At 33.9% G+C, this 16708-nt stretch overlaps 2 protein-coding genes across 2 annotated transcripts; one reads left to right on the top strand and one right to left on the bottom strand.

Annotated features, from left to right (window-relative positions):
- The first annotated feature begins 1269 nt into the window (after positions 1-1269).
- Positions 1270-9793, top strand: LOC130234086 (uncharacterized). The gene is made up of 5 exons (XM_056464363.1): positions 1270-1834; positions 2450-2577; positions 6850-7069; positions 7304-7479; positions 7657-9793. Exons 1-5 carry the CDS (start codon positions 1810-1812, stop codon positions 7687-7689), a joined length of 582 nt encoding a protein of 193 aa, XP_056320338.1. The 5' UTR covers positions 1270-1809; the 3' UTR covers positions 7690-9793.
- Positions 9794-14794: 5001 nt separating this feature from the next.
- On the bottom strand, positions 14795-15924 carry mc3r (melanocortin 3 receptor). The gene has a single exon (XM_056464362.1). It carries the CDS (start codon positions 15922-15924, stop codon positions 14941-14943), a length of 984 nt encoding a protein of 327 aa, XP_056320337.1. The 3' UTR covers positions 14795-14940.
- Positions 15925-16708: the final 784 nt, after the last annotated feature.

The raw sequence follows: 16708 nt of genomic DNA, 5'->3' as shown, positions 1-16708 counted from the left end.
CCTGCCAATAATGTTTTTAAATTCCTCATAGTTCCATGGGCTGTTTTGGCTTGTGCTGTTGTTATCATGTTTCTTACTCTGAAAGCAAAAACAAGGAGAAAAAACTTGTAAAGTTGTATGCATTATTTGATGTCAAAAAGACTTTCTCTAGTCTGTAGTAAGATGTATGTAAGTTCACCTTGCATTTCAATTAAATGTGAAAATGTATTTTTTTAGCTTATATTAAAAAGTTTCAATAATAAATTTAACATGATTCAGTTTGTTTAAAAATAAATTGCAATAAACATTAGTGAACGGGTGCATGATTTCTGACAGCTTCATGGATGACTTCCTTCCAAGTCTTTCTTTTCTTCTTTTTTTATTTTTAGAGACAACAACAGAAAATTAAAAATTCTGACATCCATAATAATAGAATTAAAAAAAATTGATTTCAAGTTCACAGTTTTCATTTCAGATATAAAACAAAAAACTATTTAGCTTTAATATAGATTAGACCTCCACAATGACAGTATATGTAAGACGTATATATACCCCATAGACAGCACTATTTAATTAACCTTATTTTTAATTGTATCTTGACATACATTAAAGACAGTCCAGATATTAATGAAAATCAATTATTAAAAAAAACTTATAAAAAGGTTTAGAGTTTTTCATTCTACATTTATGAACATGAAATTTACCAAACTAAATTTTAAGATTAATTCTAAGTTTCACAGATACTCTTTTTGGATCAAAATAAATGTTTCGGTGTAATTACAACTATAATCAGGTTTTTCTTGAACATACAAAGATAAGGTTCCCCAAAACATTTTTAAATGGTTAAAAAAAAAAAAAAATACCAATGACTCTGGGTGATCTTAACAAAATGAACTGTTTTCATCAATTGCCATAATTGTTGCTAAAATATCATAAACATTATGAAGTACTATTAAATGCAAATCCCTAAATTTATTTGATACCCAGAATTAAAAAGGTAGCAGGCAAGCTTTTTCTCCCCACAAAATATACAAATCAAGCATCCAAACTAGTTTTTAATAATCTTTAAATGTACTAGGGAATGGTCGTTTTTACATAAAGTTTTTTATACAAAATCAAATTGGCTGATTCGTCTAAATTAAATAACAGATAAGGATTAAATTTATTTGTCCATCCAATTTTGCAAATAAGATTTCCATTTAACTCTAAGAATTGTCCACAAGATTGTCGAGAGAAATAGTGTACATAACACAACATCTGACACGACTTCTTAAGATCTTGTTGGTAAACCAGCAGTACGTTTCGATTTATATAGGCAGCGTTTGGCTAAGTATTTCAGCCATGACACGGAAATCAGCCAATCAGAGAGAGAAAAAGAACAGAAGGCGGTCATGATTGCAGCGACCCTCGGTCAAGCCCGATTGGTTCAAACGATGCAAACAGGCACCCTTACATAATGTATATGTATGTTACCGACGGTGTGCTTTAGATTAGAAAGCACTGTTGCTTTAGTTTAGACAGATGAGCAAAACATTAGGATTATATAGTTAAATTAAACGAAAACCACCGCAGATTTACACAATAATAAAGCAACATGTGCAAATGTGTTTATATGAGGAGAAATTGTCGAGTAGTCAACTTCTTTGAAAAATAAATCTGGTGTTCTTTTAATATGCTTACAATAGATCCTAAACTTGAGTTAATAGTCGGCATAAAAACATGCCTATATTCAAACGAGTCAAACCCACGCTTTTTGTAGGTGTTTGTTGCGTAAAAGTGTAGGAAGCAAGCAACAAAGTTTAAGAAGATCTGAGCCAATTCACTAGAACGATGATGATTCGCCTAATAGTGCTAGGTGAGTAAGATTTCTCTGTCACTTTATACAATGAGGTTTCATTAGTCAATGTATTTACTAACATAAATTAAGAATGACCAATACATGTACATAATTTATTAATCACAGTCCAAATATTACTAAAAACTATTACATTATTACAATCCAAAGTTGTGTTTATATTAGTTAATACACTGTGATATAACTTGAACTAACTTTGTTACCATTGACTAATGTTATATAATACATACATGTTGTATAAATTTCTAATAAATACTGTAATAAATGAATTGCTCATTGTCCACATTACATTATAGCATTATTATATATAGCACTAATACAACTCTACTATAAAATGTTACATATATCTCGATTATACACATTCTTTTTGTCAAAAGGGTGTAAGAGTTGCTGATTTCTATAGCCAGTGGAAAGCACAACATATCAAAGTTTAGGTCAATGCATTAAATCCAGCATAAAATTATTATATAAATTATTTACATTTATATAAATGTTACTAAAGTAAATCCATAAATCCAAAAACCCAATAACAAACCATTCAAGCATCAGGTCACTTTTTCAGTGTTTATAAGAGTTATTTTAATGCTTTATTTGTGTTGAATGTTTCTTTTTTAGCGCTGGCCCTTGGTACAGTAGTTGGGAATAAAGAAACAACCGTCACTGCAGACTGCAGTGGGGACATTGTTTTACCCTGTTTTGCCCTACAGAAGTGTCAGAAATACACCTCAGTCACGTGGTACAAGGTGAGTCTATACAGTACATGTACAGTATGTGTGAAATCAAAAATGACCACAAGTAAATGCATCATATTTATATCATACTGACATCCTCGAAGATTGTACACTGATTTGATAAACACCTCACATGCTGTGTTAGATCTTATTGTAATTATCAATGAACCCAAATTATTAAACTGAGTAGGTATGTAATTAATTTTCAGTAACTCAAAGCGCTGCATGAAAGTGTTTATAAATTCACAGTGTGCTTTGCAGCTACTGCTAAGTGTGTGGTGTAGCATTACAGAACAAAGAATCGATGATAGGAGAAGATACTGAAACACCATGCACTCAAAAAAAGCGACGTTTGCTTTTAGTATAAACTACTTATTTAAAATCAATTGAAACAACACAATTCTTGAATTTTTTTTGGGACAGTTTTATACATTTTTGATTTATAAATATTTATAATAATTTATAAATAATTTATGTTCAATACACCTAAATTTGTAAAAACTAATAAGTTACACAATCCATAAATGTGAGTTTATCTCTAGATGTGGAAATTGGGCTGAGGTCATCCGGGACTAAACAGGAGCCCTTCATTAACCTAATTAAAACATCTATGACCAAAAACAGCTTGGAAACCACAAAAACACAAGTGCTAGGTGATAAGATAAAATAAAAACAAAGATAAAATAAATCAGTTATTATATTATATTATATTATATTATATTATAATGTTTAATAATGTGTTGGAAAAACTTCTCTCTGTTCAACAGAAATTGGGGAAAAAATAAACAGAGGGGCTAATAATTCAGGGGGGCTAATAATTCTGACTTCAACTGTATATAGCTACTGTATATAAAGCAACCAGTGAGTATAATGTTACACTGCTGAGGCAAGGTTCACAGCCTCTCAGATAGAAATCAAAATGCGCAACAAAAAGAAACAAAAGGAAGGAAAAATTCTAAATGGAAAGTTCGATTAATACCACACAATGATTTTACCATTGCTGTTGGGTGTAAATATTATTGAAGTTGGGGAATGCACATGAAATTACAATTATTAAACCATAGTTCTATTGTAGTTACCCACTATTTATTTATTTATTTATTTCAAAATTTCACAACCCTTTCCTCTAGTTCACATAAGTACATTAAGTTCTTTCAGTTTTTGCTTTCGCAAGTGAAAAAATAAAGTTAACGGGGAAAAGCCACATAAGAAATCAAAACGCTGTCACTTGTTGCATGTATTCCCTGTCAAGTCTGCTTCTTTGGGTAATTGCTAAGAATTATAAGTAAGTTATTATATTATTATACTGAAATAAAATAAGTATTTTAATATCAACTTACTAGTACTATTCTTAAGTGAATGCATATTTCAGTGCTCCTTGTGGCTAAATTCTAATAATGATAGTTTACTAAACAGTTTAGTTTATGCTTGTAATTGTATATTCTCTTTAAGTGAATTTAATATCATACAGTATATACAGTATTTCTCGTAGCCATTCAAGCCTGAACTTGATTTGTTACTATGTAAACTTGAACATGTAAATTTATAAAGCAGTTAGTAAAAATTAGTTTTTTTTAAAGTAGTTATTACACTGTAAAAAATGCTGGGTTACACAAAATTAATTTGTGTTACGACAACATGAACTAATTAAGTTAACTTTTTTAGGTTGATTGAACATAAAACAATTAAGTTATTCCCAAAAAACCTCAATAATTGTGTTGTTTCAACTCAATTTAAATAAGTAGTCTAAACAAACAGCAAACATATTTTAAGGGACTCTTTTTGAGTAATCTGGTATTCTGTTCTGTAAAAGTGAAGTATACTTGATGGTAGTTTTAATTATATTTCTGTGAATTATATAAAACATATAGTGAAAGTCTAAATATTTGATTTATATTAATAGGGGACTTAAATAAAATAAACTTTATTTTTGTAATTGTGACTCTTATGTGCACTTTAAAAAAAGGTTCCAACATGAAGGAATATAGGTAACTAATTAGTTTTTTCAATTTTTAGTGGATTGAACATAAAACAATTAAGTTGTCCCCAAACACCCTCAATAATACTGCGTTTTCAGCTCATTTTAAATAAGTAGTTTGAAAAAACAGCTAATTTTTTGAGTGTGCTTTGAGGTAAAAGGAAGCATATGTTGCGCACACTGAATGCAGTTCGTGGTTAAAATGGCAAGACGTGCAGAGGTGAGAGGAAAACAAAAAAGAAAAAAAAAAGAAAAAATATAACAACATTTGAGCACAGTATTTTTAACTGCTCATTTTCAGCATGCTTTTCTAGCCCCTGTTAAATGAAAGTACTGACGCACATTAATTTCCTTCACATCCGTTACACTTGACACCTATTTCGCAACTACATTTTTCAGAGATGAAGAAAAATATTTTAAGATTTTACTAAGTATATTTTAAGTCTACTAGTAATTCACGTGTATGCATTGTTAATAAAAGTATACTTTTAAGCATGCAATAAGTTAAACACTGGCTGTGTACGCCAGAGTACACAAATTAAATTTTTTCATTGCAATTTTTCTACAAGTAAATGAATAGGTATGCTGTTAGTTTACTAGTTAAGAGCATTACTAGTTTATGAAAGTATTCTATAAATCAGAGATGCCCAAACTAGGGCTTGTGGGCCAAAGTTGGCCCATGCTAACCTTTGATTTGGCCCGCCATCCCATCTGAGAAGAGGGAGAATAATGAGGATGGTTTAAAGATTGTCAATTTAGATTTAATGTAACCTGTTTGTTTTATTGTTAAAAGCTAACTGAAATTAAATGGTGTAAATTAATCAGATTTTGTTTAAATGTACATACTGTCACCTGACAATGCAAAGACTTTGGTGAGCAAATCAAGTCAAAGGCAGATTCTGCTTGACCTGTGTATTTAGTATTGAACTCCAGTATTATAAATGTGATTGTTTTTGTTTTTATTGCTATAAGTTTTCATTTTAAAGGTTATACTGCATCAGATAATACAATTTAAAGTAATATTTTCTATTTATTTTGAAACATTATTAAAGAATTTAGGAAATTACCCATGGCACCTTCAATGTAAAATAGTTTGGCATATTTATCTTTGGCCCACAGCTCTCAAAGATTTTTGATTTTTGGCCCTTCATAAGAAACAGTTTGGCACCCCTGCTTTAAATCCTACTGTCTGTAAATTACTAGTTTTGTAGCTGTTATTTATGCAAGTATGCTTGTGAATTATGTCACCTCAAAGCTGACTTGTTATATAAACTTGTAAAGTCTAAAAGAAAGTATGTAAAAAGACGTGGAAAAAAGTATTGAATAGGCTACTCAAATTACCATGACTACAAGCCAATTATTCTTTTAAACATATATTTTGAGTGAAAGTATAAGCCAAATATACTGAAACACTTTGTTAGTAGAAGTACAGTGTTCAGCATATATAAGTCTAATCACAAATCAATCTTTTAAATTCATATTTTTAATAGGAAGCTATACAATATTATATTTGTGCATATACATTAGATTAGTTAGTACTGAAGCCAAATCTGGAGCTTAACTAACAAAATAACTTATGATAACTGTCCAAAAACTAGTACACCCAAATTTATATGTTATAGAAAATATCAAATACAAATTTTAAAAAAGAGGAAAAATCAAGAGAATCAAAAATATTGAAAAAATTAGTTGAAATTGTGTAGGTTGTAATTTTTTTTGCAATATTTTTCTTGAATTTAATTGTATCATCTTTCCATTTCTAAATATGTTTGGTGACTAAAATATTATTTTAATAAATATATCTGTTTAATGAATCTGTTTTGTTTACACACCGAAATATATTGCCTATATTCACTGAGAAATGGATAAAAATATTGGTTTTCAAAATGGGGTGTACTTAATTATGCTGAGCACTGTATGTGTATCAGTAATTTCAAATATATTTCTGAGGAGTGCATAGACTATCTGGGAGTAGACTGAAATAGTGTGCTAAATAAACGATAAGTAATTAAACGTAAAATAACTGTTAAAATCTGATATTGTGTCAACTTTATAAAATAAATTACTTTAACTTGGTTTAACTAAGAGTTTTTTCAGCCTTTATCTAAAAAGCATTCATTTATTTTAGATTTTTGTAACAATTTAAGTTTTTCAATATACAGTAGACTTTATAGAGTAAACTTTAAAGGTGAGGGAAGTTTGAATTGCCTTGAATCACAACTCTTTCTTAGCCTTTTTAGTGCTGCAAATGTTATATTCATCACTAGACTCATTATTACCTTTTTCTCTCTCGTTTTCCCCCAAAGTTATACAATAACAGCAGTGACAAATCTACAATGATAATCCTCATAAAGTCGGAAAAAGTCATCCAAAACGAAAACCACAACAATCCAGTGTCACTAGATAAAAATGCATCTTTGGTCTTAAGGAAAGTTGCTCCTGCAGACTCCGGGACCTACAAGTGTTTCATAAGAGCCATAGTTGGAGAAATGAACTGTCAGAAGGACATTCGACTGAGTATCCCAGGTATTACTAATAAAACAATTGTGAAAAATATACAGATTTATATTCTGCCATGAAATAGAACTTTTCCTTTTGATCTATATTTGTAATTCTTTTGTGAAATGTTGCCAACTATAAACACACATATACAAAACAGGTTTCCAGCAAGTTGCTTTTTAGTTTACTTATATCTTTTAATCATTTGTATGTATTGTTAAAAATATTTTCAAGTCAAATAATATTCATCTGCATCCCCAGATTGTGCATCTACACCCGCCACCTTTGATTCCACCACCGAGTTTATTAATGAATCATGGTCAAACATTACCTCTCCGATTTCTCAGGTGGATGAAAAGTCAGAGCACTACTTAATATTTTGCGGTTGTATAGGAGTGGCTGTGAGTAAACTTGTCCTCTCTGCTGTGTTCATATGGGTAGGTATTTCGACTATAAGTAGTTGATTTACTGAATCACACAATCAGAACTTCACATGCCAAAGCTCTTGACAAAATCATTGACATTCTAATGGTACAGTAATGTTGACTTTGAAAGTGTTTAATGTGGAAAGCAATTCGTATGCTGTGAAGGTAATTAGATGTTTCTGTCCTCAGGTTTTTAAGAAGCTCTGTGAACTTAAAAGATGACTTAAGGCCAAACATTATCATCACCTTCCTACATTCTGCCATGCCAAGTAACAAACTGGATTTTTTTTAAAAAATGAATAATTTTATTGATTAATATATGTGTGTCTGTTTCTCTAATTGAGGAACTAATACCGTATGTGCTTTATATTCAGTGCATCAGTGATTTTTAAAAAAAACAATGTCACTATTTACTTTTCTCAACTAAAATCTCAATTAAACAGGGGCCACATCTGTTAAGCCATATTCATAGTTCAAGTGTTGTGTACTACATTTTGAAAAAATATTGTATGATACTTCACTACCTTTATGTCATGAACTGAGATAAATGTTAGATAGTAATTCATTGTTTACACATGGTAAGCAACTTACTTTTTTATTTAATTTCTTATCAGTTATCATGCAAAATATTTCAAATTTATTTATTTTTTATTGCAATTTAAGTGCAGTTTGTCATAGGTGCTGCTGGTAACTAGCATCATAAATTATTTGTATACATATTAATGCAGCAACTGACCAGTATTAGGGTTAATAACTTTGTGTGTTTGATTCTGTGTGATTCTATGTAACGTGAATTAAATTTGTATGTGTGTGACACATTATAAAGCCATTGGGTTTTACGTTTATGCCTATACTCATGATTGATAAAAAAGTTTTACAGTTTTACAGTGTGGCAAAATAAAAAAATAAATCAACTGTGTGGAACTGTGTGAAGACAACCCACAGATCAAAACAAAGTCAGGCAAGGGGAAACAGACCGCACATTTCAGAGTAACTGGCATTATAGCACACAAGTGGTATTTCTTCAGAAAGACACGAGTGTGAACAGCATGTTCCCAATTCTAATACCCTTTATGGGTCATTTGTTGGCCAAAAGATGGCAGCAAACTCAAGATTTTGCCTTGAATTCCCTCCATTATGGACATGCACGAACGGTTCCTTGGTGGGTATATACTCTTTAAGGAATATTTAAGCATGTCTACCCAAACAGGTTTCCCTTTTTTGACATATCATTAGACTACACTTTTTGTGGCGCTTATGGCTAACCAGAAATCATATCTCTTTAGATATTCATTTAGCAAACCAACATTTGTTCTGGCCCCATAGGCCTGTGTAATTTTCACAGTGATTACACATTGATTATCCTGTTTTGCCAGAATGAGAACTGTGGCAACAACTCTGAATCAGAAAATTAATTAGTTCCGCCGAGCTCCACCCGAGAAAGCAACAAAACGTTGAATTTCATGTTTACTTCTTTCAGAAGAGTAAAAAAAAAAAAAGATTTCAGACCTCAAATAATTCAGAAAGTGAACACAGCTGAGAGAGAAAAATGTCAATAGACCTTGTGCTGAAAGAATCCCCATTCGTGTCTGGCATTAAAAGAACAGTTCAGTCAGATTTCATACAGACTGTTCTGCATCTATGACATTTTTACAAAACACTAAAACATTATTCTTTTCCCCCATAGTGTATTTGATTAGTTTTGTCACAACAACAGTGCAAATAAATAAATAATTGAAAGCTGGGCTATTACAAATGATATTAATGCCCAAGATATAAAACACAAAGGAGAAATTTAAAAACAATAGAGGGAGATGTAATGAGAAAATAAACCACAGCATCACCAATATGTCAATATTCTTTACTGTTAACACTAATCATTGTTCTGCTGGTAATTAAAATAATGTTATTTCAACCAACAAACTGTTTGAGATGCTCCGCATAACAATAATAATTTGGATCATGATTTCTATGGTAACAGAATAAATCTTAGCCATTTTCATTTGATAGCTTCATAGCATGACATGCTTAATGATTCTTAACAGGCATTGTAACTACACGGTTAACGTTTTAGGATCATCGGTAAAAGTAAAAAGAAAAAACACCCCAGCAAAATAACCAAGTCAGCTTAACAGAAATCCTTTCAGATGCATAACATCTCTTTACAGAAAATGAGGCTTGTCCTATTTCACATGTATCTGGTTCCGTGACACATTTCCTGTATTTGCTTTTGAACTGGCACATATTCTACACGTCAAAATAAACTCTGAAAATAAAATACTGTACATTTAATTGTGGGATAAAAAGAAGCTACAAATGTTTGACAAAACACATACTCATCTCTGCACCAATATATTGTGCAACATTTTACAATTTACACAAATTGTATGTACTGTATATCTTACACAAACCTTTTTATTGACAACTCGCTTTGGGGCACATGAAATTTACTGTTCATGATGAATTATTTGTATGTAAATGCAGTTATGGTACCACCGAGCAGCATTAAACAAACTGTGTAAAGACATGTATCTGTGTTATCTTCCCAGCACACACAATGTCATAAGACGTTAATATTAGGTTCGATTTAAGTCGGCAGCATCTAAGAACGATGTTATTTTGACGTCCGATAATGACATGAAATGACGTTGATATTTTGTTGATTTTAGTTGTGTTGGAAAGTGACCAAAATCCAACGTCAAGCCAACATCTTAAACCAACTTCATACTGATGTTAAATGATGGCTACTACTGATGGTTACTGACATTTATTCGTCAGGTATGGCAACCAAAATCCAACGTCTGGTAGATGTCATAGTGGTAACATCCACACGACGTAACGCTGTAACATCACTAGACATTGATATTTTGTTGTTTTTAGGTTGCAACGAAAAGTATCCAAAATGCAATGTCTGTCCGATGTTGGACATTGACCGACATCAACCTGATTTTCATTTTCAATCAAAATGCAACGTCCCACGCTGTGGAGGTACAACGTCAATCTGATGTCATGTTTATGTCCTGTGCCTGCTGGGTCGTGGTAAATATGATAGGAGAGTTGTTTTGCTTTCCACTTCATTATGCTCTTTTAATAAGTAATATAAATGTAGCTTAGGACTAAATATTTTTAAAAACTTTATGGTGTAGGGGAGTTCTCAGTTCTCATCAAAGGAAAGTGAAATACAGCAATAGTCTGGATACACTGTGCATTAAGAAAAAAATCTTATTGCCATTTTCAGACCTGGGACCGTTATGCAAACTTACTTCATGTCATACACTATCAAGTGGTCATGACCTCAAGTGTAAGCATCAGGACGAGCACTTACTGTCCTCATATTGTCTTGTGCAAAGCATGCTGGGAACTAGAAATCCACTTTTTTGTGTGTGTATGTAAATGACTGATAAGATTTTCTGCCTAAGACGGGTTCTTTTATTCATCTACAAGGGGCCCGAAAGCACAAAATAATGACTCTTATACTAAATCTCATTCTTTCCAGTTGAGAAGCTCAACATGAAACTGTGCATGGAACCCAGTGACCTTCCCCCTGCCATGTGGCAGTTTAAGGCACAAAATATACAGAACAAAAAGTTCATCAACAATTTTGTGCAATATTGACCCCTGTGGTTGTAAGTAGTACAGTACATTTGTTTTGGGGTTTGCCTTAAAGCATAATGGATGGCAATTACTCATGCTAAACTCCAAGACATCAAATGAATCACTGGAATCAGTAGGATTGCCCTCCAGGTGTGTGGAGCTGAGGTGTAGAAAGTGCGAAGGCAAGATTATTAACGTCATTATTGGCCCTCACTGATTGTTGATGAATCTTACTGTTCTGTATCATGTTTGTTTTCCCCCCTACAGCTATGTTACAGATAGATTATCTCAAGTGGTATGTACTGTAGGTTACTAGCCTTGACTGTCTTTCAACTGAAAGTGCGTCAAATTTAGGTTTTTTTTTGTAGCTCAATTGGTAGCTATAGCAAGCCCTTAAGTTTGACTCCCAGTCTCCTTATTACTGATTTGAATTAATTTGCTGCCAAATGAATTTTCCCAGTTTCCCAGTGATGGGTTTCGGCTGGAAGGGCATCCAATGTGTAAAACATATAGGTAAGTTGGCGGTTCATTCCGCTGTGGCGACCCCAGATTAATAAAGAGACTAAACAGAAAAGAAAATGAATTAATGTGTTAATGTTAATAAAATGTTAATTAATAAAGATAATTAACTTAATTTGTATTATATATTAGTATTGTAATATATAATACAAATATATTAATAAATATAAATATTAATAAATAATGAAATACTTAATATACTAATATATAAATCTAATAATTCTAATTCTAATGTACAATACTAACTATTGATCTAAACAATTAAGTCTCAACCATTTGATGCTGTTGTGAACACTGCAAAAGCAATGTGAATATTCGTAAAAAGCATGATATATTGAATGATTAAATATTGCCATTAGTCTAATAGACATAGACACAAACTGTGAATCATGTCTTTGGGTAATCAACATCAAGGAAAAGAGAACAAACACTGTCATTAAGCAAAAGCCTTTTATTTTATTTATTTTTTTTGTTTTTGCAGATATCAGCAGAAGCTTTTGGCCACTGTTACAAGTCAAGTTCTAAAGCTCATGTGCTAACAGATAACATTGCAGTGAGACTCAATACTGGTCAGAGAAAATAAGCTGAATAGCAAACCTAAACCACTAAGCACACAAAATAAAATAAAACACAGGGTGATTGTGCTTTGGGTGACCTGAGACGGAATTTTGCCTTTCTAACCCTGTCTACCTTTTTTAGACTTCTAAATAAAAGACAAAAACACCCCAAATTAATGTAATTTGCTGCTGTAACTGACATGCTTAGTTGTCTTTTGCCATGTTATGTCTCAGAAAATACATAAATGACAAGTTTTCAGTTACATTCTGCCACTAAAACGCAAAAATACAGAAATGCGAGACTTTGACAACTACATAATCCACATGTTAAATCCAGCAGTTGGGCTGAGATTACTATTGTTGGAAATGAGAGGCAATTTCAGCTGAATATGACTCCTTAAAGAAGAGCCAATGCACTCTTAACATATTTAATGGCCCAAAAGCAACTTTGCCTAAGCACTGTTAAGATTCCACTTTTGCCACTTTGAACACAGGCATTTACGCACAGTTTTCAGACACAATGGCTTAAACACTGTTACACAGAGTAGACAAAAATAGACTATTTACACATTTAAACACTGTACTTTGGGGTCTCAATTTGAGATGCAACTAGTTAAACTGTTATTGTAAATTTTTATTATTAATTGTATTATTTAGTTTGTTCACCTCTGCACTCGAGTTGTTTAAAACTCGATAAGCATTTTATGCTTCAGCAAGTCAGTCTAATGAGATCTTCATCAATTTGTATTAAAAATGCATTTTTAAAAATGAAGCATAAATGTCCCTCCAAACACAACAATCAAAGGGCATTAGCAATTGTACAAAAAGCCAAGAATATATTTTTTTTCCATATGTGTCTCAGTTTCAATTAAAAATGTGCTTTTAACCCCATATTGTAATTACAAGACTTTAATTTGTTAAAAGCTTATATGCCCTTTTAGAACTTGTACTGACATGTATCACATGATGGCTATATCACTGGGATATTCCCAATTAGGCTAAACATTCAGGTGTTGATAGCTTTGCCACTGATACAAATAATGTCCAATGTTTTTGTTCAAAAATGTAGATTTTTCTCATATATTTGGCCGGCCCACACTGAGATGGTGTTTTAAAGCAATAAAAAAACATATCTTTTTAAAAACGCTCTCCAAAGTGCACAAATTTGGGAATTTAGACTTTGTGTTGCAGTGTGGACTGCAAAAATGAAGGCGTTCAAAAAGGACAACTCATTTTTAGTCATGTGACCAATTCAGCTAAAACGGTGGATGACATCATACAGCAGTTGTTTGGATGGTCAACGTTTTGGCATCATTGTTAAAGATTAATGTCAGTTTGTACATGCTCCAGATAGCTTTTTGTCAAAGGACATGGAATGTTTACTCAGAGCTGTTGTTTTCTAGTGTATATTCTTGCTTGCATTTATAAGTTTATATTCCTCTGCTACCTGCATCTCGCTGTTGGTACATTTACAAAATTGTTGTTTGTCCTCAACATATTGCATTGTGGCAATCGTTTCAAAGAGCTGGAATGTAAATAAATGCCATGCGGAACTGACACTGGTCAAAGAGTCTCTTAACGCAGTGGTCCTCAACCACCGGGCCGCGGACCGGTACCGGCCCGTGGATCAATTGGTTCTGGCCTGCACAAGTAATCGTTAATTATTTCTGTTTTGTCGTTTTATTATTATCTGATTCTGAACAATTTTTTATTTAGAAAAAAAATGTAATGTAAGTGTATCCTCTCGCTTACATCTCGGTCACTTGAGCACACAAATTTAACCAACGAGCAGCAAAATAAGTAAGAAACAGATGTCTTTGAAAAGTTTTTTGCTAAGGGGAAAAGGTCCAGTAAAGAACCTGCGAACAGCCAAGAAATGGATCCACAACCCATTTGTGTCAACTAATCAGGTGAATCTACCATGTCTATGCAAGAAGATCAACTGCTGGAGATGGCAAATGTCAATGGCCTTTTAGGGGTCTTTCACATATCCCCTCTTTTCTAGTGTCCGCCCAAGTTCATTGTTTTTAGTAGTGTAGCTTGCGCGCGCTAGCGATGTGACGTGCTTGCGCCTTTCAGACGCACTCAGTTCAAGGAATGCCGCGATCATCTGCAGCTTGTATGGAATATACACATTTGGAATCTACGAACCAACCCCCCCCCCCCCCCCCCCTTAAAATTGTCAAGCGTTGACCGATCTGCGGTGATAAAAAGGTTGTGGACCACTGTCTTAATGCATACACAGTACAGAAATGAAAGTGTTTCAGCCATTTCAGTGTGGATGACCAACTATTGAGAAACTATTTTTTTTATCCAGATCTGAATGTATGAGTTACATGATTAATATTATTAATTCCCTTATTTTATATCACAATTTCTGAATTAAAATAGTTATTTTAAATGTTCGTATTTCTTTTTTTGTTGTTGTTGTTCGATATTGAGTTAGATCCCAAAACTCACCTGTTGCATGCATTTTAGAGTATTTTCAGACCCTTTTTGTTTTAGACCCCTTTATGTATGCACAAATAAGACATTACCAACACATAATTGATCTGCCCTTTTTAACAAGCAAACCAAGACCTAACCCCCCCCCACCCAAGTTTTCTGATTTTCTTACACCACCTGAGATTTCCACAGCGCTCATATTTTTTTCTTAACGCTTCCGAATGTTTTTTTTCTCCGTTTGACCTCGGAATGAGAAAAATCAATACAACCACCAAGCTTTGGCATTCTACAGTAGATCAAGGTAAACAGTTTCTTCCCACATCCATTCTCAGTTCAAATCAGACATTTTTACTAACACCTAAAGTGCAGGCTGGCAGCCAAAACAGCAGAGTATCTCCTTAAAGGTCTTCCTCATTTCCAGGCTGCGGCAGGCATAGATGAGTGGGTCAATCACAGAGTTGCACATAATGAGTACCAGGTATGTGGTGAAGTGAGACATGTAGCAGAGGCAGAGCGGATGGTGAGGACAGGACACCAGCAGAATGAGGTGGAGGAAAAACGGTGCCCAGCAGCACACAAACACCCCGAGGAGGATGGAGATGGTGACGGCTCCCTTCATGCAGCTGCGCTGACGTGGAGCAGGGTTTCCAGCGCCAGGAGCCGCCGGGGGCAAAGCTGCGATTCTCTGGACGTGGAGTCTGGCGAGAAGAAACATGTGTACGTAGAGAGTCGCCATGAGCACTAGCATGGCAAAGAACATGGTGATCAGACACACGATAACAGTCTTGCTCTCAGAGTACACAATGAAGACGATCCCACAAACCACACACACCAGCCAGATCACGGCGATGGCCACCAGAGCTCTGCGTACGGTCACAATGCTGTGATAGCGCAAGGCGTAGAATATGGTGACATATCGGTCGACAGCAATTGCTAAGAGGTTGCAGATGGATGCAACAAGAGAGATGCAGATCATTGAGTCACAAACATTGTCCATCAAGCGAACAAATTGGTCACTGGCCACCAAAAGGCGACTGTTTAGTACTGCAATGACAATAGTTTCCAAAGAGTTGGACACACTCACCAGCATGTCCGCAGCAGCCAGGCTGCAAAGGAAAAAGTACATCGGAGAGTGAAGGTTCTTGTTCTTCACCACGGCTGAGATGACGAGGATGTTCTCCAGGAGACTCACGATGCCCAAGGTGAGAAAAACCTCCGCCTGGATCTGGACCTGCTCACACAGCGCCCCTGCTGGAGAATCAGCCAAACTGCCATTAGGAGGCAAAGACGTGCTGTTTGCAGATTTCTGTCCTTTAAGAAACTGCAGATGTGAGTCGTTCATCAGGATTGGTGAAGGAGAACAGACCAGAGATGGAAATTAGAGAGGAAACAAACAAACAAACAAAACAAAAAATAAAGGAATAAAGGAATAAGCAAATAATGAGTACAAAACTCAGAAAATGGGATCAATTATAATAATAAAAGAAGCTTTGCAGGATCGCTGCAGAGTCAGATGCTGCAGCTCTCCAGATGTTGTCTCTGAAAATCCTGCGCTGCTTGTTTGTTGGTGATAGTCCTGTAGAGATGCTCTGTGATTCAGAGGCTCTGAGCAAACGGACTCTCTCACTGCCACTGGCTGTACGTCAGCAGATGCAGCCTCCGCCTGCTCTTTGTGTGTTTGCTAAAGATTGTAAATGAAAGATGTGGGTTTCTACACACACACACACTCTTAGTGCATGGCAACAAGCAGGTATGTGCTGTCTGTGATCCAAATTAATTGTTATTTTAGGACAATTATCAACAATTTTCTCTAACAATCTTCAAATGCATAAATGCAACAGTGAATAGATGTCTTTATAGCTATCGTTCTGTGTTATGACAATTTGCATTCCATTATAATGAAGCACTCAGTACATATAAGTTTGTTTCAACTGCAGGATAAACAATAAATTAAAGATAAATTACTTTTTTCTTCATTTTAAAAAAGATATAAACCCCAAAATGTGCATTTACAGTACATTTAGCAGTTTTTGCCTTTTTTCCTTACAACAGAATTTATATCCTACGATTGCTGGCTATTAGCATTGTGTTTTTCAAAGTTTTGAGTTTACATTTAGTGATTCTAA

Source organism: Danio aesculapii, chromosome 8 (assembly GCF_903798145.1).
Source record: "Danio aesculapii chromosome 8, fDanAes4.1, whole genome shotgun sequence".
In the NCBI taxonomy this organism is placed as follows: Eukaryota; Metazoa; Chordata; class Actinopteri; order Cypriniformes; family Danionidae; genus Danio; species Danio aesculapii.
Note: the sequence above shows the minus strand (reverse complement) of the source record. Positions and strands in the feature narration are given on the sequence as shown.